The sequence below is a fragment of the Ostrea edulis genome, chromosome 2 (assembly GCF_947568905.1).
Source record: "Ostrea edulis chromosome 2, xbOstEdul1.1, whole genome shotgun sequence".
NCBI classification, from domain to species: domain Eukaryota; kingdom Metazoa; phylum Mollusca; class Bivalvia; order Ostreida; family Ostreidae; genus Ostrea; species Ostrea edulis.
In genome coordinates this window covers 36,999,658-37,026,592 of record NC_079165.1, presented here as the reverse complement: position 1 = coordinate 37,026,592, position 26,935 = coordinate 36,999,658, and the positions used below count along the sequence as shown (strand labels likewise).

The 26,935-nt window shown below is 35.4% G+C and overlaps 1 protein-coding gene, 1 long non-coding RNA gene and 1 pseudogene across 6 annotated transcripts in view; 1 reads left to right on the top strand and 2 right to left on the bottom strand.

Moving 5' to 3' along the window:
• LOC130051647 (sacsin-like) overlaps window positions 1-21,000 on the top strand; it is a 43,713-nt gene extending 22,713 nt beyond the window's left edge. For all 5 annotated transcript variants that reach the window (XM_056153906.1, XM_056153907.1, XM_056153908.1 and 2 more), the window contains 5 exons: window positions 2,567-2,714; window positions 3,344-4,894; window positions 4,992-15,883; window positions 16,818-17,116; window positions 18,999-21,000. In XM_056153906.1, the coding sequence (XP_056009881.1) occupies window positions 2,567-2,714; window positions 3,344-4,894; window positions 4,992-15,883; window positions 16,818-17,108 (12,882 nt within the window). In that variant the 3' untranslated portion in view covers window positions 17,109-17,116; window positions 18,999-21,000. The remainder of the gene's footprint in view (window positions 1-2,566; window positions 2,715-3,343; window positions 4,895-4,991; window positions 15,884-16,817; window positions 17,117-18,998) is intronic.
• Window positions 18,418-23,158, bottom strand: LOC130051648 (uncharacterized). The gene is made up of 3 exons (XR_008799917.1): window positions 22,941-23,158; window positions 21,849-21,918; window positions 18,418-18,560 (listed from the first exon to the last, which is right to left on the bottom strand). It is a non-coding gene; the product is annotated as an uncharacterized LOC130051648 (long non-coding RNA).
• Window positions 23,159-25,353: 2,195 nt separating this feature from the next.
• LOC130051439 (uncharacterized) lies at window positions 25,354-26,286 on the bottom strand (annotated as a pseudogene).
• Between the last annotated feature and the right edge of the window lie 649 nt (window positions 26,287-26,935).

The window sequence follows — 26,935 nt, the reverse complement described above, 5'->3', positions numbered from 1 at the left end:
ATCCTATTAAGGAATGAAGTGAATTTTGATCTGTTATACGATATAATGTAACTTGGTGCAGTTTACGCTTCATAATCTGCGAAGTGTAAACTGCATCAACTTACATTATATCGTGTAACATTTGTCAAAATTAGCTTCATTCATTATAATTTAATGTAAAAAGACAAAACTACACTCTACAAGTCTTCATTTATACAAAAAGTATACAAACACTGAGAAATAGAAATAATCACTTGCACCGCACAAGGATTCACTTAGCAACAGACTAGTGAAGCGTCGACCGAACAAACCGCCATTTTGGTTCTATGCGTAAACGGGGTATGTACATTATCAATTAAATTTGAAAACACAAAATGGTATTTTCAACGATTCTTGATTATAGATGATATGTGTAGGCTACATATGTAGGCCCAATGTTCACTGCACAGCGCAAGATCGACTTTTTGCTGTTTGCAGTCGCTCTGACAGTAAATACTGGAAAGTTTTAAAAAATCTCAACCTGATATCACACAAAATATGTCATGCACCAGAAAATATTACATGATTTGTGGTAGTTTGACTTTATAAAAGCTTTAAACTAAATTATAACTTACCATAGGATACAGCATTGTCGCCAATTAATATCCGACACAGTAAAATGTAAATAATTCACAGAATGCAATCCACATTTCAGTCAATGTGGCGTGACGTCAACTGGTACATTCTGTAAGAGATAACGCATTTTATGCTTTCATAGGCAGATCAAGCAGTCCCACAAGTGAAAATGTATTTTATCATGAAACAGCAAATGTTGCAAGTACTTGTTATACCATTATTTTGCAAGTGATATCGTTGTATTAGATTGTGTACCAAGTTTTTACCGTTAATATTTTTGTAGTTTACATGTAAAAAAAAAAAAAAAAAAAAAAAAAAAAAAATTTTTTTTTTTTTACATATATGCCTTGTTTGACATCGAAAAAAAGTCAAAGATAGGTATTTTATTGTGCACATTTTATTCCGTTGATTTTCAATTTTATAGAAGGCCTACAACGCAACGATGCTGCGATGTAATTTTCTTTTTAAAGTAGTGCCGTCTTGGGTTACCAAGGGGGCGTGTCCCCATAGCAAGTTACATTATACAATATAAACTAAAAAAATTCAGTGTGCACAGCCAATTAAATTGCGTGTTACAAATAAGAGAGAGAGAGAGAGAGAGAGAGAGAGAGAGAGAGAGAGAGAGAGAATGAATTAAGCGATTTCAAAAGTAATATTAACTTTTACTTTCAAAATGATTTAAATTGAGTTGATTTATCATAAAAGTAGTTTATGACAAGTTCAGTCGCTTCGCAGGAGAACTAAGGAACATAAAAGTAGTTGATAATCACATGGATAACCAGGTTCGAAGGATATGGTTTAAACTCTGTATCAACAAAAATGACCAGCGACATTTGGTATGAAAAAATCAACTTACTGTTGATTATATATGTTGCAATTTTATCCATTTTGTAATTTGTTTTATGTGAATTATAAATGCGCTTGAAATCAGTTTCTATGTCATCGCGTAATTGTATCCGATCATACATAATACATAATATTATTAAACATGAGGAATCTGAATGAGTTTACAATGCAGCAACCACTTTTACGAACTGAAGCTTTGGATGGACATTTCTCGCAAAGAATTGCAATGTAGGGGAATGATTTCATTCTAAAGCCAATGCAGGAATTTCATGACTACCTGTAGAGCAAATACCAGCATGTAAACACATTTGGAGGATGGACAAGCATAAAATATGTTTACGTGTTTCGTAAACGTAGTCCCTTTATCAAGAACCTTGCTAAATCGCACAAGGTTTTTTATTCTATTTCTTCATGGGAAACGTTGTATGAAAGGTGAATATAACAAATAATGATCAATTTCATAACTCCTTTACGCATCATCTACCCTTATGTGTTTAGTAAATCAAAAGTGATAAAAACAAAGATTAGATAGGTTACATGAGGAATATGTTTTGGTTCCAGCTGCCAATGCTTGTCACAGCATTGTATTTGTTTGTAAGGCTTATTATTACAACTGTATTTTTAACTTGGCATTCATTCCACTTTTGGCCATCGTACCTATACTCCAACTGCTACTTTTCATTCATATGTCGATTCAATATATCCCTATGAACTTGAAATAAAAGACACCACAGAGTCGTCCACTTCTGCTTCGGACTTAGATATCGTATTGAAAATAGATATTAACGGCAAACTAACAACTCAACGTTTTGATAAACGGAATGATTTCAGTTTCTCCATCGTCAATCATCCCGTTTGTCATACAATAGAGTTGTCAGTTAATCGTTAAAAAATATATCTTCTGATAAAATAAAATGATTGGTTATGATTACTGATGACATAATGTATAAAATAGATGCATGTACTTCACTTGTGATATAAAAAAAACTTCAACATAGATTGTTGCACAACACAAACTACATTAAGTGATATCTACGAGAACACACAGTCATGGCTAGACAAATTAGCAAAGTGTTAAAATTATATCATAAAGCATCATTTAACGAATAATATCTCATTATTTAAGGGCCCTGCTCTGTGCTTCTACAATGACTCAATATTTGAAGAGGAAGACTGGGAGGGAATTACAATGGTCAGAAAGAGCAACAAACAAGACAATCCACTCAAAGTTGGAAAATTTGGAATTGGGTTCAAATCTGTGTTTCATATAACAGGTAAAGCACAGGAAGGGTACATGGGAAACCGACATCATTTTGTATATACTCGACCTTCAGTTAACAGAGGGACGTTAAACAATATACAATCAATCAACGATAGAATATGCAGATCTTTGTCATATTAATTACAACATGGAAGGTCAAGATAACGAACGTCAATATCTTTTAAAATGCAACTAATGATAAATCATAAACGAAATAATAAATTATTTAATGACATTTCTGAAATATCATATCGTTGCAAAAATTCTAGCATAATCCAATGGTGCAAATTTAAGAATTCTTAAACTTATAACCCCTTCCCCCTGCGACCAGGACGGGACCACGATGTGGGTATAAAAGAAACAGTCTTTAAGAATTTTCTTCTTACGAATCACAAACAAACAACGTGTAGACTATTGTTCGAATTCAAGTTGATTCTGAACCTTTCATAACCAAGAACCTACTAAGCGTTTTCATGCAGGTGTAAAAAGATCAATGCAAAAGGAAGAAAAAACCACAATTGCTTAAGTAAGATAAGTGACTTGTGTACACAGACTTTATAAACTCTAAAAAGATAGACATAAAAGCATAAGATTTGTATCTTTTTACAACATAAGCTTCATAACAATATGCACATTTTTCAGATTCTGTATGTATAATCAGTGGTGAGAAGATCCTCTTTCTTGATCCATTACGTGAATTCTGCCCATTCAACACTTTAGAAGAATTTACAAGTGAAGACATATGCGGTCCACGAGGGCTAGAAGCATTATACGGACTATTTGATATCAGTAAAGAAACAGTTCAAAATGGAAAATTTGATGGTAGCTTCTTCTGGTTTCCTCTTCGAAAGTCTGCCTCAAGTTTATCCGACAATATTTACACACCTGGAAAAGCTGAAAATCTTTTCAACTGTTTCAAAAAAGAAATTGCCGTCGAAATTCTGTTTTTAACATCTGTTGAAGAAATACGTGTATTCAAGGTTACAGGAAACACTTTTGAAATCGACTACTCTGTATCAGTGGATGCAAGTTGCTTGGAAAAAGTTAGGATCGAAAGGACACAATACAAAGAGAAGCTGAGAAAGCTAGAAGTAGAACTCTCAAGAGATGATCACGCAATTCACAAAAATCATCCTATTTTAATGAAAACTATCTTAGTGTTCAAAGTTCAGATAGAATCACGTGAATCATTTCAGAAATGGCTTGTTGTCCAGTATTTCCATGCTGGTACTATGAATGAAATGTTATCTCAGATGATAAGGAATCAGCGCTGTAAACACAGACCTTATGGTGGCATAGCGGCAAGACTTGATGCACCCATTCTATCTGGAAAAATATTTTGCTCTCTGCCACTGCCTTCTACTCATGAGAGTTCCACCGGATTGCCGGTACATGTTCATGGCTGTTTTGCATTAGACAGTAACAGGCAACATTTGAAGTGGCCATCTCATGATCAGACCGTAAGCAATTCACACTTAGAAAGAGATATGACTTGGAATGTTTTGATGGTTGAGGATGTTTTACCTATAGTGTACAAAGCATTCCTGAATTCGTGGTGGGACGATCTTAAATGCGATATGATCAACCATTTAGAAATGTTTTTTCACTACATTCCGAGGCAATCCAAGGTCAGATATCAATGGAAGCGTATTTGCGAGTTAGTCCAAACACATATTTTGAACTCAGAAATGCCATGTTTAAGAGAAGGAAATTGGATCAAATTACAAGATGCTTATGTTGCAATATTCAAGGATGACATACCTATGAATATGCAGCTCACTGTTATGAAATTGTTTGAGTTGTGTACCAACAAAACAATAACCCTTGAGAAAAATGGAGACCTGTATGATGAATGGTTGAAAATGGGTTTAGTTGCCCGATGTACAAGTCCAAGTGAAACAAGACGTGTTCTAAAAACGTGTAAGGTCTACGAGCAATTGTCTCCAAAAGAAAAGGCAGATTTATTGGTATATTGTTGCAGTGATGGAGATGTCGGTCTCTCAGATTTGGATGGAATAGAGCTAATTCCAGTGAGCAATGGTTGTTTTGAAAAGTTTTCTAAAGGAAAATCCCAGAACAGGTACTATCTTTGTGAAGAAAATGAACTTGAATTGCTGGTCGGTATGGAAACCTGTCTTGTCCAATATTACAGCACGGAAGTTGGAGATGTTTTGAAATCATTAGCATCATCAGGTAAGAGCACAATCAATCTTTAGCACAGTCTGTAAAAATGTTTAATACCATTTTTATTCATTCCTCTAAGTATTTCTGTTCATTGATTTCTTTGCAGAGATTTACAATTTTCAACGCCTTGATGAAACAGCTTTCTTCAAATTACTAGACAATGTAGCATTAGCAAGGGGGAACAATGAGATACTGCTTGTAGAAAACAGTGGAGAAGTATTTGGTGACAAATGGTTACAAAGTGTTTGGAAGTATTTGAATACTCACTGTCAGAACACTCTTCAACCTGTTGCTGATTTGCACCTCGTGAAAACAAAGGATTGCAATATTCTGAGAAAATTGTCAGAGTGCTTTATTAGCTATGAGGGCATTGATTCTTCCATGAAAAATATTCTTGAATATTTTAACATCTGGACAGTTGACTCTGATTTCCATGGACACCATTTGATGCAACCAGGAAAGGGCATTGTATTTCAAACATCGGATTATGAGAAGGAAAAACTTCTTTTGCAGTGCATCGAAAAAGGAATTGACTCATTCAATTCTCTTTGTCCAGAAAAAGAGAAGGAATTATTTAAAGAGTTTCTACCCAATACCACTTCTTCCTGTCTGATCAGTGCATTTCGAAAGTTGAAAATGTTCAAATGTTTCTCAAGAGTTAACAAAATGGAGGGATACGTCTCTGTAAAGGAATGCAATCTTGTCTATATTGGTAACAGGGATTTTCCAATCTCGTTTCCCCAAAATATGATAATTGCTTCATCAAAAAAAGAAACGAGGTTGCTGAAGGATCTTGGGTTGAATTCAATTACCCTTACTGATGTTGTGGAGATGTGCATAAAAAAGATAAAGCAAGACAGTCGTTTCTTATATGAGAGAGAAGAAAGAAGAAGATTTTGCTTTTATATTTTATCCATGCATTCTTCTTTAACAAATTGGTCTAGTATTCAAGCTAGTATAGTTGATATCAAATTTATAGAAAATGAAAAGGAGGAGACTTGCTCTGCCAATGAACTTTACGATCCAAAAGATGAACTTCTGAGAAACCTTTTTTGTGGAGAATCTAAATTCCCTGCTGAAAAACGAGAAAAGAAGACTTTGCTAACTCTAACACACTTGCAATTTCTAGGAAGAAACAGTGTAACTCTGAAGACAGATGTTGTTGCCACATGTCGGCTTCTTCATAGTAATTCATTAAACATCAGTCAAAGCTCAAAAAAGTCAAAAGCATTGATTCAAATCTTCACGATGCGTCCAGATTTATTCAACTCAGTTTACAACTCTATCAAAGACTACAAGATCATGCACTATCAAACGAAGAGACCAGAAAACTATCCAACATCGCTTGAATGGTATTCCAGCAAAATGGACCTGGTTTCAATAAATGAGACTTATTCTGAGGAATTTAGACACATTATTGGTTCAGTCTCTCCAACAATGTTGACAGATTGGGAAAGTCTTTTAATGTCCAAAGTCGGATCATCGGAAGTCAGATCACCCTCGCCACAAGAAGTTATACAGCAGTTTAGAAAAATAACTGAATGCTACTGTGAGGAAGAGCACGACGATTACTACTATCTGATGAAAAAGTTGTATCAGCATGTATCAAAACAACCTGAAATTGCCTTTCAAAAAACCATTTTGCCCGACAAGTGTATTCTCACGGAACAAGGTTTCATGAGACCAGAAAATACTTATATTGAAACATCCAAACAGGATCTGAATTTAACTCCGTACTTTGTTCCCTTGCAAAAAGAGTATAAGACAATGAAAGCGTTTTTTGAACGACTTGGCTGTAAAACAAAACAAACTTCTAGATTGTTGGTTGAAGTCTTATACAAAATCAAGGACAGGCATTCATTAGATACGCCAGTGACGGATTATGATCATGATTTGAACATTGTTCAGCAGGTGCTTAAAACATTGACAGACAGGTTTACTAGTGAGTTGTCCAAAATCAAAGATGAAATAATTGTACCTATTCACAAGGATGGGAACAGATTAATTTTCCGACGATCAGAAGAATGTGTTTTTTCTGACAGAGATTGGTTTAGTAGAAAATTCACAGATGACGACAACATTATTCTGGTGCACTCTAAAATTGACAAAGAGGTTGCAAAGGTAGTCGGAGTGAGATCATTAAAGGAATTCACATTGTCTGATGCGGAGGATATTCTTTCAGAGTTTGGACAATCGGAACCTCTTACATATCGAATAAATTGTCTTTTAAAGGAAGGATATACTGACGGATTATCTGTTCCAAAGGAACTCATTCAAAATGCTGATGATGCTGGAGCATCTGAAGTCTGCTTTCTTTATGACGAAAGAGAAAACGTAGATGCTAGAAGTTGTCTTTTAGATCCAGGCATGCAGAGTTGCCAAGGGCCAGCATTGTGGGTTTTCAATGATGCAGAATTTACATCTGAAGATTTTGAAAACATCCAAAAACTGAGTGGTGCCACCAAAAAAGACAAACCTACAAAAATAGGAAAATTTGGGTTAGGTTTCAATGCTGTTTACAATCTTACGGATGTTCCAAGTTTTGTGAGTGGAAATCATCTGGTATATTTGGATCCTCACAGCAAGTATTTGGGAAATGCAATTATGAACAAAAATAGCCCAGGAATTAAGTTGAATCTTCACAATAAGTTAATGCTTCAAAAACTGGAAAACCAGTTTAAACCATTCCAAAACGTGTTCCACTTTACGTCCAGAGAGTTCCTAAGAGGAGAAAGGTTTAATGGTACATTATTCAGATTCCCTTTACGAACAAAAGAGCAGGCAGCAACAAGTGAAATTCTTGGAAAAGCTTATTCCAAGTTAGAAATGGAAGATTTATTGAAAATGTTCTGTAGAACATGTGGAAACCTGCTCCTGTTCACACAGAATGTTCAATGCATTAAATTATTTCACTTGGATAGACAATGTTCAAATCCAGATAAAGAGATGGAACTAGTTCTTAGTGTTCAGAAAAACGAAAAATGGAATTATGATTCTGAACAAAGTATCTTATCTTATGCATCCAAATTCTGCAATCAGGCGGAGAACTGGACTGCAGTGTGCAAATCACAAATTATTATGAAAGGAATTTGTCATCCATGGCTTGAAACAGGTGAGCCTACTAACCAGGTTGTTCCCTGGATCATAGCTTGGTCAACAGGGGTTTCAAATACATTGGAAGTCATAAAAACCAAGAATCATGGTGCATTGCCAGTTTCATGTGTCGCTGTACCTGTGGACTCTGTTGACAAGAGCATTACACCATTGTTATTCAATGACTGTACTGACCACTTTGAAAACTTTGGATTCTACGACGTAGGACATTTATTTTGCTTTCTCCCACTACCAATACAAACGAAATTTAACTTCCATGTGAACGGAATGTTTGCTGTATCTTCCGATCGGCAGAGATTATTGATGCATACGGAAGACGATAAACACACCTCCGATGAATCTCTATGGAACACAAGCCTTATTTCCGATGCAACTGTAGAGTCTCTCATACAGTTATTATTGGAATTTAAAAACATGTCCTCAGAAAAATATAGGTTTACAATACTGTGGCCTGTTGAAATCAGTGACGACATATGGAAAGAATTTCAAAAGCAATTTTTCAAAGCTTTAGTTGAACGCCCACTGCCATTGTTTAAAACCCACTGCGGGTGGAAATCATTTCAGGAATGCTTGTTTTTACACCCGGAAATATATGTAAATGAGAAGCTAAAAAGCGTCGCATTCAGAATTTTAAGAAATTGTCCCTTGGATGGAAAGGTGATAACAGATCTACCTTGCAATGTATTTAATACGTTTCAGAATTGCATTGGAAAAGATTTTGAAAAGCACATACTGACATATGAAAACTTTTTCATCAAATCTTTTCTGCCATCTTTATCAAGTTTTCAAAGACAAGAGTATGATGTATTCGTTCTCGAAGCCATAAAGAGCAAAAATGAAAATATTCTTTCTGCAATTAATAGCAGCGAATGCATTAGGACGCGTGATACTGAAATTCTAAAAGTACCAGAAGATCTTGTGCATCCTGAATCCCCATTGAAAGAGATATTTGTTCCTGACAGTGAATACTTTCCAAATGAAACCTTCTGTAGCGGCGAAGTACTAGATATTTTAGTAACACTCGGAATGATGAAAGAGAGAATTCCATGGGACCGTTTACTACTTCAAACAAAGGCCATCACCCACATTGCAAGTTGTTGTTCTTCATGTGCTGTCATTCGGTCTCATGAAATTATGAAATATATACACACCGTTTTCAGTGAAATCCCAATGGAAGTAAAACAAGAATTATCCCACGTCCCTTTCTTGCCTGTCAAAATCAAACCAAAAAACTGGCCATTGAAATGGTACATCGAGGACATGGAAAACCCCAATATTTTAAAGAAATGCGCAGTTCACGGAAAGAGTGGTTGCGGTGAGAGCACGAAGATTGGATTCTTCGAAAAACCATCAAATTTATATTTTGATTCAACTGAGAACTTAGTGGCTTGTACAGAGACCATCCTCGATCGTTATTATGAGGACGAGTCATATAATTTTGTTTTGACATCGCTTGGTGTAAAATGTAAGAAGAATGTTAAGCAAGAAACATTAAAGCTTCAACTTCAGGCAGTGGTGGCAAATCCGGAAAATGCTCAAAATATTGCTGTTGAAAAGATATGTTATGATATCTATGGTGCCATGGAAGAATACCTAATGGAGACAGATTGGCAAGAATTTGTTAAGAAAGAACTCTCTGATATACCCTGCATCCTCATTAACGGAAGTTTTATTTGTGCAAAACAAGTAGTGTTGCAATTAGAACACGATTGCAGTCCTTATTTATATGGATTGCAGTCAACTTCTTTAAACCGATATTCAAAATTCATGGAAACTATTGGTGTGCGAAAGAAGTTTGCTGCAAAGGATATAACTGGTACCATACTGTGCATCAAGGACAATTATAACGAACAACAATTGTCAGAGACAGAATTGAGTTTAGTTTGCAGAATAGTGAATCTTCTAGAGCAATACGAAGAACTTCCTGCTCTTGACCTATATCTTCCTGATTCAAAAGGATATTTTGAGCCATTGTCATCTCTGTGTATTGACGATTGTGACTGGATACCTACGAGTGATTCCATGATGTTTTTAAACGAAAAAGTAACACCAAAGGTTGCAAAGCTTCTTGGTGTCAAATCAAAACGGACACAAAATATCATGGATGATTCTGAAGAATTCGGAGATGAATTCGGACAGTATCAAGAACTAACATCTAGAATAAGATGTATCCTTGATGGGTATCCGGAATGTAGTATATTGAAAGAGTTACTCCAAAATGCGGATGATGCCGGTGCAACTGAATTGCATTTTGTCATTGATTATAGAAGTCATGGGACAGAACATGTTTTTAGTGAGGAGTGGAAAGAATTACAAGGTCCAGCGCTGTGTGTGTATAATAACAGTGCATTTTCAGACGTTGAGTTAAAAGGAATTCAGGATTTGGGAACTGGAAGCAAGAAAAATGATGCCACTTCATTGGGACAATATGGTGTTGGGTTCAATGCTGTCTATAATATCACAGATGCCCCTTCATTTTACTCACGTGATGTAAACCAGTCAATGGAGACGTTGTGCATTCTTGATCCACAATGCAAATACATTCCATGGGCGTCAGAAAAGAAACCTGGGAGAATATTTAGAGATGCTTCGAAAGTTCAAGAAAAATACAAAGACATCATACCATGTTACCTCCAAGATACTGAATTATGGAAAGGATCGCAAGGAACGTTATTTCGCTTTCCTTTACGAACGGAAGAGTCCAAATTGTCATCAAGACGTTTTTCATGCGATGATATAGAGAAATTGCTTATGAAGTTCACAAGGGAGGTCCCCGAATGTCTTCTTTTCTTACAAAATACAAAAACTGTTATATTTTCAAAAATAACAGCTGATGGGGCCTTTAAACAAGACTATTGTGTTAGAGGCAAACATAGTACAACTGATTGTTGTGAACTATTTTCATCAATTGTTGAAGCCGTGCAGCAAATGAAAAAAAATCCAATATATGCATGCACTATGCAAAGAAAGGAAGTAAAAACTAAATTGACGCTAGATATCAATGGCAAGGAAAATCAGGAATGGTTAATAGTTAAAGGATTTGGATTTTTGGACCAATTAAATATTTCAGAAGTGAAAGATGCTTATGAGAAGAAGAAATTGGCATTGCTTCCAATTGCGGGTGTTGCCATATTTCTTAATAGATCACAAGTCAATGAGAAAAATAAAATAAAACTTTCACCTTTCAAAACTTACTGTGGTCTACCGCTACCAGATGAATCAGGCTTACCCGTACATGTCAATGGGCAATTTGCATTGGACAATGAGACTCGCAAACACATTGAATGGACAGAGTCGCATGAATTGAAGTTTCAATGGAACAGATGTCTGATTGAAAATGTAATCGCTCCGACCTATGCATGTGCAATTCAGCATTTTAGAGATGAATTGTTTCCTACTAATAAGAGAAATTGCTCCAGGGAGATGTTAGAAAAATTTCACAACATTTTCCCTGTTTTACGGACTATATCGAGAAAAGAAAGCTGCTATGTCGCAAAAATGTTGTATAAATGCCTCTACTCGCAAAGGTACCCAGTATTTCCAATTGTAAGAAGTTTATCAAATGAGGCAAAAAAGAATGAAAGCATATTGGTAAACGCCAAGTCCACAGCAAATGCAGTTACTAAGGATTCATTCGAAGTATCCTGGACAGCATTACCGAGAGATTATATGTCATTATCACAGCCATTATTTTACAGTTCAAATGAAGACCATATTGTAGAAGTATTGAGAGATTTAGGAATGACTCTGATAAACTTTCCTTGGGAGATTTTAAAAAGCATGATAGACGCGGACTTAGAAGTCGGGATTCTTTCACCAAATGATGTCGTCTCATTTCTTAAAACTTATAGAATGAGAGGAAATGATGGATGTGCCCTTTCTCAAATCAATGTTCCAGTGTCTTGTACACAATTAAAAAGTGAGGAGAGAGTACTCAAGTTGTTAGAATACTGTGAAGGCAGGTGGTTGACAATACGCCCAGATTTTTTGACAATACGCCCAGATTTTGAAAACTGCCCACTTCTTCTTTCTGCAGATGGATATATAAGAAGATTTTCAAAATGCAAAAGATTATACATGGTTCACTTTCCATCTCTTTTCCCGAAATCAGCTGAAGAAATTGTCCATCCAAAACTGTTCTCTTTCTTTTCAGAATCTAGGCAATTTGTAGATTTTGTTGAAAATCTAACAATAGAAGACATTTACAGACAAGTTCATGCCAATATTACATACAACTTTTGTGTTGGCAAAACCATACCATGGCCAAGCAGCGTGCCTGAGTTACCAGACAAAGAATGGATATCTTGTTTTTGGTTACAAATTTTCAAACTTTTTAAACATCGATATGAGAGGGCTGATGAGGAGCTACAAACAAAACTGCAACACCTTTTAAAGCAGGGAAAAAATACAAAGAAAAAGGAAATCATTCTATGTCAAACGTCTCTTACAAATCTTGAAAAAAATATACTGGAATCATTTTGCGCAGAGCTGTTAAATCAAATGGGAAATTTCAGTTGTATACCAGTTTGCATAAAAGAAAGAAAGACGTGTAAACACTTTCTTTTTCCATTGAAAAAATGCAATGCAGTTTTATTTGTTAAAGAAACTCGAAGACAGGAAGATGAAATCCTAACATCAATGAAAGTTCCTGTAATCCATTCTGAATGTTCGCCAATACAACTGTATGCCGTTTCAGATATATTAAGGACTTTAATGGCAACAGTGGACGAAAGTGTTTCAATACTAAACTGTATTTACACCAACAAGAATGAGTTGCAAGTGGACTATTCTGTATGCCACAATTTGTTGAATTATTTTCAAACCCATGCCAAAGATTTGTTGGATGAGAGAGAGAACAAAGATAAATTGCTTTGCCTTCCAATATTTCAATCAATTTCAAAGAAAGTCGTGGCTGTAAATGATAAAACAGCAATAATTGTGCCAGAGGAAATTCCCGAAGAAGGATTAAGTCATTGGTGTAAGAGAGAAGGGATTGAATTTATTTTAGAAAACAGACATTTGCAAAGTCTTTTCAATGCCTTGAGATTCCCTGCAGTAGACAAGCATGGTGTATATATTAAACATATACTTCCGAACTTCGAAAGCTTACCTCATGATGCTGTTATCCAACACATGATATTCATTAGGGACACTATTTTGCCTCCTCTTTTGAATAATAAAGATATGAAATGTAATCTGGATAAAGTAAAACGTTTGTTGCATGAAATAGCGTTCTTACAAATAGCAGATGGAACACTTGTAAGACCATGTCAGCTTTACAACCGTCATTCAGAATTATTCATGCTGAAAAACCGGCTCTGCTCGGAATCAGAGTTGCCTCCTGAACCTTATCACACAAAAGAGTGGGAAAGCTTTCTCATATTTTGTGGTATGAAAAATGACTTCACAGAAGAAGTTTTCTGTGATTTTGCCAGTAGATTACAGGCATTAGGAGACGCACATGGTATAACCAAAATAGTTAAGGAAAATTCACGTCGACTGATTGGAATTCTCAAGGAAACCCCAGACCTTTTGAAAAATAATCGATTTGTCAACAAAATGAAAAACATTCGATTTCTTTGTCCTCAACATCCAGAACCATTATGCAAAATGTTACTTCCTGAAGCTAAAAGCAATGAAACACTTGTTGCATATAATAACTCTGCCTATTCACATAGTCTTCATTTGGTGTGGTCCAAAATGAATGTTATATCTGAAAATACAAATCCCTTCTGCAGCCAGGAAACGTCTGATCCTTCAAAACTACTCGGCATTTCTGATCCTCCTCCATTGCAAACTGTTGTCGCTCATATTACGTCATTATGCAATAATATTCAGTCGGATTTTAGTGAAAAGATATGCAGAGAAAGTGGTGTAGAAGAAAACTTTGCAAAGATAATGGAAGACATTTACAGATATTTGGAGAAATATGGAACAACGTGGTCTGAAAAAATATTACATCAAGTGCCATTCATTTTCTTGAGAGAACGTAAAATTCTTGTCACAGCAGATCGTGTAGTATTGCGTTTAAGGGAAGAAGATGAAATTATTCCATATCTATGCAAACCGTCAGCACATTTTGGACAGTTTCATACATTATTGGAAAAACATGGATCCCATACCAAGGTTAAAAGCAGCCATTGTGCAAGCGTTTTAAAAGGAATATACCAAAAATCAAAGGGAGATATTTTAGAGCCTAGTGATATTGAACGTGTTCAGAGAGCTATCAGATTGTTATTTCAAACTATCGAAATCATGAACGATATAGATTTCACTGTCACAAATTTGTTCCTACTTACAAGAAAAAATAAATTAGAAGACAGTAGAAATATGATTTTTGTGGATAATGTACATCTTGAAAAGAGAATTAGTGAAAATAAGCTGAAATCTGAATATTTTGTTGGATTTAAGAATCTTAAAATGAATGTCATGGATCAGATGACAGAAATCAAGTTTCTTCCGGAAAGGTGTAGGCCTCTATTACTTTCTGATCTTATCAAAGAAGATTTAACAGTCGAAAGTAGACACACAGTATTGAATTCTGACTCGGCTCAACACTTGCAAAGTTTTCTTCATAGTGTAGAGTTCTTTCTTGGAATATGTCGTTTAATTCTTCATGAATGTGCGGAAAACGAAACTGCGTTCTCCCGGGACGAACAGATTGATGTGCAAACTAAGCTCCAGGCAATTCATGTAGTACAGTTAGAAGATCTCAAAACTGTTCTCAAGTATAACGATTCGGAATTACCAAAAACTGAAGAGGATACATCAATATTCACCAAAATGGTCAGTGGAGATGATTTCTCACTCTGTCTCTACTTTAAAATGGGGAGGGAAATGGACATGAATTTGTGGATAGCGGAAAATTCAGTACCGTTATCAAAAACTTTAAATTGCTACCTCAGCAAAGGCTTGGGAAATCAAACAATTTGTCTTCCCAGCATTCTAGGATGTATATGTAATGCACATTTGATCTCATCTGTTCTAGATAGACTGAAGATCGTTCAGATTGATATGAAACTACCTGCAGTTTCACCGTTTATGCCAGAAATAGGAGCAGAAATCCCTGTATCATGTCATTACTTGGTCAACAATTCGTGTACAGTGATCGCTAAAAATGAATATATTGCGTATGAATTGTTTGATCCAATTGTTGATGAGGATGACCCTGGCGTTTGTAATTTAACACCTGTGTACATATTTGCCAAAGTAGTAGAAACATTAAGCCAGTCAACATCTCAGATTCCAGATGCAAGTAATTGGCAAATGAGATATAAAGTAAATGTTGGAGGTCAGGTAATTGTGTCAGATGCATCAAGGGTTTATAGCTTTCTGGAGAATGATAGGAGAAACGCAGAGACATGTGATAATGATGTGGATGATACAACAGCATTGCATGAAGATGATGACCAAGTGAGAATTCACATAAGAGATGTAATGAAAAATGCAATCAAAAAATCTAAACCAGAATTCAGAAGAAGTTTTAAAAGGCTTTATCTTCAGTACCATCCAGATGAGCACATACATAACAAGGGTTATTTTCACCGATTAATTCAATTTATCTGTTTCGTTCACATGAAGCTTGAAAGAAAAGAACCGGTAGAAAATGCTGATATTCTCACTACTTTCGAAAGAGATGAAGAGCAGTACATGATTCCAGTCCTTGAACGTATTTGCAGTGTTCGATTAAATGAATACAGAAAGAACCGACAAGAATGCCATGAAAAATGCAACAGTTCATTTTTTGAAAATTTTTGTTTAAGAGGTCCCCAACCTGGACAATCTAGGCGATGGTTTAGACAAGCAGAAACAGATTTCAAGGCCGCCTCCACTGATGAATATGAACCAAACGCTTATAACTGGGCTTGTTATAAGTGTCATCAGGTATGATTCATTTCCTTATATCTGGGCATGTTATAAGTGCCATGAGGTATGGTTCATTTCCTTGAAAGTATCTATGCAGCATACCATGTTAAAGAGTGTTGGTATCCGATTGACTGACGAGTGATTTACATGTAATTGTGTATCACTTGATAAAGTGGACTCAATAAAACTTTGAAGAAAATGAAATTTGAGATATAAAATGCTATATACTGTTCTCATACTTATTTCTATATCACAGTTATTTACTGGTAAATATTTTCATCAAAGTTACATTTTCCATATTAAATGCAAAGGTTTGCATTTCAGCAACACTCTATGCTTCATATACATTCAAATCTTCAAGTAACTTTGCCAACAACACCTTTCCTAGAAAGTTCAGGATTTGGAAATATTTTTTTAAAAATACTATGAGTACTATTCTTTAAAATGACAATAAAAACAATATTGTTGTTCAGTATCTTTAACATTTCCATCTTAATCTAAATAATAAGTATAAAATCACCAATATAGATTCAGGAAGCAAGTTAATTCTTCATTAAGGTGCACTAGAATAATCTGAACATTTTAGGTTTATTTACATATACATACCTTAAATCATTTTATGCACTATAAATGGACCTCATCATATTCATGCATGCTGTTTCCACTACAATTTAAAAATCAAGCTACCATGACGTTTAACGTTGAGGGGGGGGGGGTAAGTCTGAAGCTGGAGATATGCAGTAAACATTGTGAATATAAAAAAAACATTCATTTGCATGGGCTCCTTTAAAAACTTTAATTGAAAGTCTTCCATTAGTACTGTGATATCAAAAACATACGAGTAATCGGTGGGGACACAGTAAAAATGCATGTAATACATAGTAACTGCAATGTTTTTGTGGTTGCACGTCTTTGATATGATATTAAGTATAAAATTAATTATTCATTGCAGGCAGTCGAAAAGGCTTTAAAGGCTCTACAATACCAATTAGATGCTGACAAAGTTTCTTTGAACATGCACAGTCTTTCTACCATGGCTTCCACTCTCGCTGACGTCAAATTATCTGGCCTTGTGGGTCAGTTGGAAGGCATAACAGGGGACTACTTTTGCATGCGATATCCAGATGCTGTGCATGAAGGACACATATCTTCTGATCTTTACACAGAGGACCAAGCAAAAAGAGCCATCGAACGTACCAGGGAAATCTTGCAGATTGTGAGGGAGAGGTTACGTAGTTCCTGAAATATTAGGTAGATATGTCAAAACATTTTAAGTTGCATTCAAATGTTTTCGCGATAAAAGTTTCAATCGTTCTCCATTTTAGCTCACCTGAGTTAAATGCTCAGGTGAACTTTTCTGATCGCCTGTTGTCCGTCGTCTGTCTGTCTGGCTGTTCTTCTGTTTGTAAACTTTTTACATTTTCGACTTCTTCTCCAGAACCACTTGGTCAATGTAAACCAAACTTGGCCAAAAGCATCCTTGGTTGAAGGACTTTCAAGTGTGTACAAATGAAGGGCCATGTCCATTTCAAAGGGGAGATAATCACAAAAATGCAAAAATAGGGTGGGATCATTTAAAAATATTCTCCTTCAGAACCACTAGGCCAGAAAAGCTGAAATTTATATTAAAGCTTCCTGACATAGTTCAGATTCAGGTGTGTTCAAATCATGACCACCGGTGGGTGAGATGAGGCCACAATAGGGGATCAAAGTTTTCCATACAAATATATAGGGAAAATCTTTAAAAATCTTCTTCTCAAAAACTACTGAGCTAGAAAAGCTGATATTCACATGAAAGCTTCCTAACATCGTGCAGATTTAATTTTGTTACAATCATGGCCCCTGGGGGGTAGGATGGGGCCAAAGGGGGAATCAAAGTTTTGCATACAAATATATAAGGAAAATCTTTTAAAATCTTCTCAAAAAAATGTTCAAATTTACATGAAAGCTTCCTGACATAGTGCAGATTCAAGTTTGTTCAAATCATGGCCCCCGAGGGCAGAATGGGGCCACAATAGGGATCACAGTTTTGCATGCGAACATATAGGAAAATCTTTAAATATGAGCCAAGGTGACTCAGATGAGCGATGTGGCCCATGGACCTCTTGTTCAATATAGTAAATTCAATCACGTAATAATATTTTATATATTTATAAACATAATGAATTTGCATGATCTAAAATGTTGTAACTGGTTATTTACGTGAAGATGAAACAGATGATGATAGATTCATTACGAAATAAATTAAATTGTTATTTAAAAATACATGAGGGGACGCACATACCCTTCGTCACGATAGAGTAGTGCATCAATATTAAGGAGGATTAAGACGCTGAGATTTTTATATACAAATGAAAATGAAGCAAACTATAACCAGGATTTTAAAAAATTTCAAGGTTAACCCCAAGAATGCCATTTTGTTTCTGAATTTCTTGAAACAGTAAACACGGAGGGAGATTCTAACTCGCCACCGAGAGATCAAATTTTAACGTTGTAACAGAATGAGACATGTGTATAGAGTAGGACTGTTAAGTGTAGATAGAGAAAGATAATTTTTAAAAAGTTGAGATTATTTTTATTTCGAAAGGAAGTACATCACATAATGGAAGTGTACACATAGATAATGCTAGTGATGAAAGGTAGAAAATGGTCCAACATTCTTTGTCTTAATGGTCCATCTTTCAAAAAATGTATGCTGTAAAACCAATAGAAAATAACTGGTAAATGGAAGTCTTGCTCATTGCGAATTATAATTTTAAAATGACCTCTTTAAAAATCTCGTGTAGATTTTTGTTATTTTTGTGAGATGACATACAATCATTTCTTTAGGAGGGTTATGATATTCAAATAGAGTCTTAAAATTTAATACAAGTGTCAATGCACTTCAAAAGATATCACTGTTTGTGCCAGATACCCATTATATTGCTTGTGATATATGCAATTCCAAAGTGGATTGAAAATGTCTTCAAGAGCTACAATCTAAACCCAATGTTTTCACGGTCGTCCGCGCTGAATCTGTTACGTTACGTCAAGTGTTTTGACTCTACAGGTGACCGCCACGAATGCTGTATATTTCCAATGTTACTAGTTAATGTTCTGCGATCTTATGTTCACGTTTTTATTATCGTTTCAGAATCTTGCTGCATCATCCTCCTGACCGTGAAGACCATGGACGTTGTTGCAGCGAAGCGTGACGAAAATGTTATAATGTGCAGGTTAACATGATGGACATCAAACATTTGTTATAGTCGTGAAGGATTGTAACGTCCTTTTAGAGAATTAAACAAGATTGTTTGTGACCTTTTCTAAGGTTGCAACGGTATGTATTTTCTCTTCAGTATTCCATGTACATGTGGGTTTTTTCCTTTCATTGTAATCAATACTATCCAAGTTTGTTTATCACATGTGTGTGTCATAAAACTAACTAGATGAATGCATGATATGTTTAGTGTATCGCTGATATACATGTATACTGGATGTGACAACACTTACGACTACGAGTTTTATAAGGTTTGATTATACACTAGCCTTTTTATTGTAAATAAATAGATTTTATGGAATGTATGTAGAAAAGTACAATGTATATAGTCTGTATAATTACGTGTCATCTATTGTAACATTTGTCATAACTGTATTGGGAGTCTTTGTGCAACTCTGTGGAGTATATGAATGTATACATGTATGCTTGTAGATGTATTTTATTCACAGCTATTGTAAATCAAAATATACCAATCCTTGATATCATTTCATAAAATCAATGCCGTGCTGTATTTATATACAGGTACCGAGCATTACGAATGGGCGTTACTTTTTTACAGAAGCAAAGGGGTCCTAATCAGATTCAATAATTTTGCTAGCACGAGATCATTACCATCTTGCATTCACGTACTCGTTTACATTGCTGTATACCGGCTATACTGATGTCATCACATAACAATTTCTTTGATGATTTTATAGAATATATGTAGAAATGTATATAATCTGTACAAATATGCGTCATTTATTGCATTAGCCTTGACCTTTTTGCTGTAAATAAATAGATATTATGGAATATATGTAGAAATGAATATAATCTGTACAATTACGCGTCATTTATTGCAGCATATATATATATATATATATATATATATATAGCCTTAACGTTTTGTTGTAAATAGATAAGTTTTATGGAATATATGTAGAAATGTTAATAATATGTACAATTGCGCGTCATTTATTGTAGCATATATATATATATATATATATATATATATAGGAAATACATGTAGCTCTGCAGGTCGTGAGTTCAACCCCGGGAAGGGGTGAAAGTGAGTATCAATAGATAGTGAATTTCTCTGTGTATTATATGTATGATTCGTCTGTGTGTATGCATGTTACCAATGTCGCCTATCGAATTAATATCCCTTGTATGTCCTCCATTTTCTGTGTGGATGGCGTGAATGCGTGTATCTTTTATAAAAATGGTAAGAAATTGTTATTCGTTGTTTTACAACTTAAATAAAGCTAATATTTTGCAACAAGTATTCTTTGGTCGGCATAATCTAGTGACCGTGCAGATCGTTAGAATTTGCCGATCAAAGAATACTGGAATCAAGAATAACAAGTGTTAGCAGAAATATTTTAAATACACTGTACATATTGCAGAATTAAATTAATGTTATTTTTTGCAAAAGTTGACATAATCACAGTGAATTTTATCGTTCAACTGTTGCGCATATACAAACTTTTAATGTACTTATAATAGCAATACCACAATATTCTTGAATGTAAATTTCCCATGAACATTAATGAATATTGATTTATCGTGCATGTACATGTACAGTGTATATTGCTAGGTACGATTGATGATGTTCTATGGAATAGAGTGTAATTTAGTGGTAATTACATGCCGTATGTGAATATTGAAATATTTCAATATGTTTAGATTTGATGTATTTTAATGTGTACACTATTATTGTAAACTTGTACTAATTATGATACTGTAGAGTTTATAATGAAGTTGTTATTTTCTCAATTGGGAAAATAGAACTTCTGTATTTATACTTGTGACATGTATGCTATGTTTATACATGTAATGAAATTAGAAATCTTAAATGTAAATGATGGTATGAAATTAAAATAGTTTGAAAATAAAAGCTATTTTCCTGATGTACTTTAGAGATCCAAGATGAATATTATAAGATATGCAGAAGAAAATACTCGTATAAATAGATTTCATATCGACTATCGGAACAGAAAACTGTTTTACAGTTAAATTCGTCTGAAGAAGTCGAGCATTTTGTGATTTAGTGTAGTCTGAAGAAGTCGAGCATTTTGTGATTTAGTGTAGTCGGAAGAAGTCGAGCATTTTGTGATTTAGTGTAGTCTGCTGAAGACGAGCATTTTGTGATTTAGTGTAGTCGGAAGAAGTCAAGCATTTTGTGATTTAGTGTAGTCTGAAGAAGTCGAGCATTTTGTGATTTAGTGTAGTCGGAAGAAGTCGAGCATTTTGTGATTTAGTGTAGTCGGAAGAAGTCGAGCATTTTGTGATTTAGTGTAGTCGGAAGAAGTCGAGCATTTTGTGATTTAGTGTAGTCGGAAGAAGTCGAGCATTTTGTGATTTAGTGTAGTCGGAAGAAGTCGAGCATTTTGTGATTTAGTGTAGTCGGAAGAAGTCGAGCATTTTGTGATTTAGTGTAGTCTGAAGAAGTCGAGCATTTTGTGATTTAGTGTAGTCTGATGAAGTTGAGCATTTTGTGATTTAGTGTAGTCGGAAGAAGTCGAGCATTTTGTGATATAGTGTAATTACAAATGATTTTGAAGAACTGTATTGTGTACTACAATGGATCGAGTCACGAATTAGAGGTACTATGGATGTAAAATTTACATTAGTTTTTCTGCATTCATTGAAATCTGTATTTAAAATACATTTCTGAATACGAAATTGAAATAAATTCAATTCTGTAAATGAAATGAAAAAAAAACCCAAAGAAAACCCACTTACTTCCAGCCTTTGTGCTTTCTGTTCACGGTAAACGTACTGAGTTCGGTTTTCCCTCGTGAACCGGAATTTGCTAGAAAATTAGCATGTACATGTTTTAATAACACAATATCCGTGACATACATGTATGAATATGTATTATTTTTACATAAACACATACAAGTACTAGGTCTTGTCAAAAGGATCTTGAGTTAATGTCATGATAGAACTATTTTTTTCGGCCTTTCTCAGTTGACAGGACGAATTTCCATCCATTGCAGGAGAGCAATGTCTATATTATACAATTGCATGTACTACATGTAAGTTTTTTAGATCAATAGGATGTTAATTACCTGAGAAGTATATTTACTGAGACTGGAGGACAAGGTGAATATGATACAAACAAGAGGTACTGTGAGCAATGCTCACTAAGAATACCCCCCGCTTACCCCAATCTCCCAAAGGGTGTTGGTAATAGGTATAAACTACCTCTTTTCTGAGTGTAAAAAACAAATGGCATGACAAACCTTGGGTATTCTCGTTTGTAGGAAGAAATGGATTATCTAGGAACACAGCATCTCCATGCGATGAAAAAAGCCGTTAAAGAATTTAAATGGAAACCATATTGCTACTTCGATGTCCAGTGCGCGTGACCTTTGACCTTTTGACCCCAAAATCGATCGGGAACATTTTCATCCCATGGGTAGTCCATATGTATGATATGGTGACTGTAGGTGGAAAGGATAACGCTTTAGAGCCCGGAAACCATATTGCTACTTCAATGTCCAGTGCGTTTGACCTTTGACCTTTTGACCCCAAAATCGATAGGGAACATCTTCATTGCATGGGTAGTCCATATGTATGATATGGTGACTGTAGGTGGAAAGGATAATGCTTTATAGCCCGGAAACCATTGCGTCTACAGACGGACGGACGGACAGACAGACAGACTTACAACCCGATTCCAGTATACCCCCCCCCCAACTTGTTGCGGGGGTATAAAAATGTACTTTGAGATTAGCTACAGGTAAAGCATGGTATTGACAGGGGGGAAAGTCAGGGTTTTGCAACTTTTTTCTGTTAAGCATGGACATATGCGATCGATTTTCTTTTTACCTGCATGTAACATGATCGAGACACTTTGTTACGGTGCTTTTCCATGGTGAGTGGTTTATCAAAATAAGCATCCAAGATTTTAACGAAAGCTGCTTCGTGAATAATGTCAGTGCCGAATGATTGTCTCCTTGATTTTGCGTTTTGGCGCAAAAGAAATGAATTCAGTTTTGTCACTATTTTGTTTGAGTATATTCGTATCATGTTTTTAATTTGTCTACTACGTCATTATGATTGACAAGTGGATCTATTACGATGTAGATTTATGTACCATCTGCGTAGCAGCAATACATTCATGTCATGACTTCTACAAATCACAACAACTGGCAAAGTCGACATGCATTAAGTTTTCGGCCCAAGAACTGGACCTTGCGAGATTCCTATATTGAATATCCAAAAAGTGGCTGGCCAATTGCAACACGCTGCGATATAAATTCTGTTGAGAGATGAAAATGACAAGAACAATACTGCAATTACGATCCAATACTGGGACAATTTCATGGTGTACTAGGAGAAGCACCGACGATAGGCCGACTACAAGTTGAAACAGGTCACTACAGCCTGAAATAGCATCTTGGTTTAGAGCTAGAATGCAAGAGCTACTTGAAAGAGATTAGAGATGCAAGAGATTTATTGTACGACCAAACAAGAGGCCCATGGGCTACATCGCTCACCTGCATCACCTTGGCCCATATTTGAAGATTTTCCCCATATATTCGAATGTAAAACTTCGATTCCCTATTGTTGTCCCAACCTACCCCCGGGGGCCATTATTTTAATAAACTTGAATCTGCCCAATGTCGGGAAGCTGTCAAGTAAATTTCACCTTTTCTAGCCTAGTGTCTCTTGAGAAGATTTTTAAATGACCCCACTCTATATTTGCATTTTCGTAATTATCTCCCCTTTGAAGGAGACATGGCCCTTCATTTGAACAAAATTGAAAGCCCTTTACTCAAGGGATGTTTTGTGCCAAGTTTGGTGGTTGATATTGGCCCGGCGATTGTGGGGAAGATGAAAAGGTGAAAAGTTTACGCCGACGACAGACAACGGACAAAGTTTGATAAGAAAAGCTCACTTGAGCCTTCAGCTCAGGTGAGCTAAAAAATTAAAGACAGTGAAAATAAATTTAAGATTACTTTGGTTTCTGCAATACTTTTGAGATTCATTCAGATCCTATGGTACATGTAAGTAAGCCACTTGAATAGTAAAAACTCGCAAGAGAGAAGGCTAAAATAGTAACACTAGAAGAAATTCTGTCTCTTTCAGGATATCCCTAATACAATTTAATATTTTTTTTCCTATGGTAGGGACTTATACTTATCAATAAGTATTTAACGAGTTGCGTACATAAAGTGTTCCTATTATGATAATGTAGCATGCACAAATTCAACAAAGTCCCATAACTCCTATAAAATTTGATCAACTACATATGGTGACTAACAATCCTACAAAATTTGAACCAAATCCGTTGAGCGGCTTCGGAGGAGTTTCTTCCACAATGTCAAGTGGGACAGACACTGGTATTTCTATGTCCCTTTTCGCATTGCGGTGGGGGACAATTGTATATGTAACCCACCTGGCTTGAGGAATTCTGGCTTTTTCGGTAAAGAGGCACTTGACAATATTTTTAGAACATACCACCCCATTTTCTTTATTATCTCTCCTTGCAAGGGATGTGATCCTTCATTATACTTGTAACGGATTTTCTTTCATTCAAGGATGATTTGTGCCAAAATATGTTTGTTTGAAATTGGTCCAGGGGTTTTTGAGGAATGAAAAGTTTCCAGACAGATGGACAACAGACAAAGTTTACAAGTATTCTAGAAAAACTTATTTGAGCTCTAAACTCAGATGACTTAGTAATTCTCTTTAATTTTATCAATGGGGAACTCAAAATTCATATGCTGTGATTCAGTTCTCTATGTGTTATTTTGGAATAACATCTAAAAGTTTACAAAATAAAGTTTATTAAGAAAAGATACACAAATACATAATTGATTCTGTGGAACGTTTTCTGTTACAATTGAAGTTTGCTACATGTACCTTTTTCCAACAACAAAGTATCGTTTAGTACTCTCTCCTATTCTTACAAACGTATCCAATTTTTTCTTTCTAGTATCAACATAATATGAATAATCATGTATCTACATGTATATATAACTGTCTATACAATTAAATATACTGTACCAGATTAGTAGTGATACTAGATTATTATTATTCATATACTGTACATGTGTACACATATTTATGAAAAACACATTGCCTGAGGCCATCATTATTAATTTTTTTTTCTACTTTCCTATATCTCAACCCCTTACTTAATAGAAGGAAAATGTTACTTTTGTGAAACTCAAAATAATACACTAAATCCTTTTTCATGATCTGCCTGGAAACAATGTTGTTCTATGCATTAAAATGCAATAAATTCATGGCTATATAGACAAGATGACCGACAGCACTGCAATTTTTTTTTCTAAACTGTCATCATTTTCTAAACTAACAAAAATGAAGCAAATTTTTTTAACAAGATAGATTTCAATAATTCGGTTATGCTACATCAAACACTTCTTAATGTATGGCCTAATAAGAACATTTGTGGTATTTCTAATTACATGAACTAATTAAAAAATGAAATTACACATTGAAATAAACAGTCCTTATCCTTATCAATGTGACATTTCAATTGATAGCATTCTCCTACATCTTCCCATATATAAACTACAAGTTCATCCCCCTCTAAACACTCTCCTAGATAATGTGACTGAATTTTGCTGATTCCCTTCCTTAGGTTTTCCTCAAAGTTGGGCAGGGAACCAGTTCGGGCTGCATTATGGGCACCATCCTTGGCATATCTGACATAGGCACTCCATGTGGTATGGTTATTCATGTCTGTATCACTCCAAGCTACTTTCACATGGTAGACACTTTTATTCTCTGCACGAGAAAATGTTTCCAGTTTATAGGACTAAAATTGTTTTGCTGACTCTGCATATTTCATTTTCCACCAGTCTGGTAGTGGCTTTGGTCGTCTGCTTTTGGGATCTATGCTGACAACTTGATTGATGTTGCTGATTAGGAGGTCACTATTTTCTGTCTTCAACAAAGAGTGTGAATTAAAGGAAGTGTTTCCAATATAGCCTCCCTTGATGGTGGTCAGTAGTGTATTTTTAGGGACATCGGGCCATAAAGGGCCTTTGTGAAACAGACCTGATGTCACAAGGAATGTTAAGCAAACACTGGTCAATTTTTCAAAATCCTTGAAAGTCTTGCCTGTTTCATGTAATCGTTAATGGTGAGCAAACATCCTGCTAGACACCACAAGGTTCATCATGTTCCATATTTTTGGTTGTCATGAAAAGTGTGCACATGAATACTTTAACGTAAATATATAAACAGATGTTAAAATAGGAATGCAAAAAAAAGAGTGTGTGTCCGCCTGAGACAAATAGTCAGGAAAATCGATAAATTTAGACAGTCTGTCCATTGTGCTGAGAGAGAAAAAAATCTTAATTGGTTGAGGAAAAGCATGACCTTCAACCATGATAAACTACGTAAAAAGTATAAACAGAAATGACTTCTAATTTCATTGCAACATTTCAACATAGAGTGTGAATTAAAGGAAGTGTTTAACAAGTTAGGAAGCCTATGTCTCCCGATGCCCACTTTGTACCTAATGATGTTTTAGAATAAGAGTCTAACATTGTTGAAGTAGAAAATTTAGAGAAAGCAATTGAGGAGGATGACTCTGACTTCTTTGATTATGACTCTGAATTTAACAGTCTTTTCTGGATTAATCAAAATAAATTACAGTACCACGTTACCAACCAGACCCAACCTGACACCTAAGCAGTCCTAGAAAACAGTCCCGAGGACTGCTCTGGGACTGCTCTCTCAAAAAGTGGGACTTCTCTGGGACTGCCCTGGGACTGCCCTGGGACTACCCTGAGACTGCTCTAGAAAGCAGTCCCAGCGGTCTCAGCAGTCCTGGGACTGTTTTC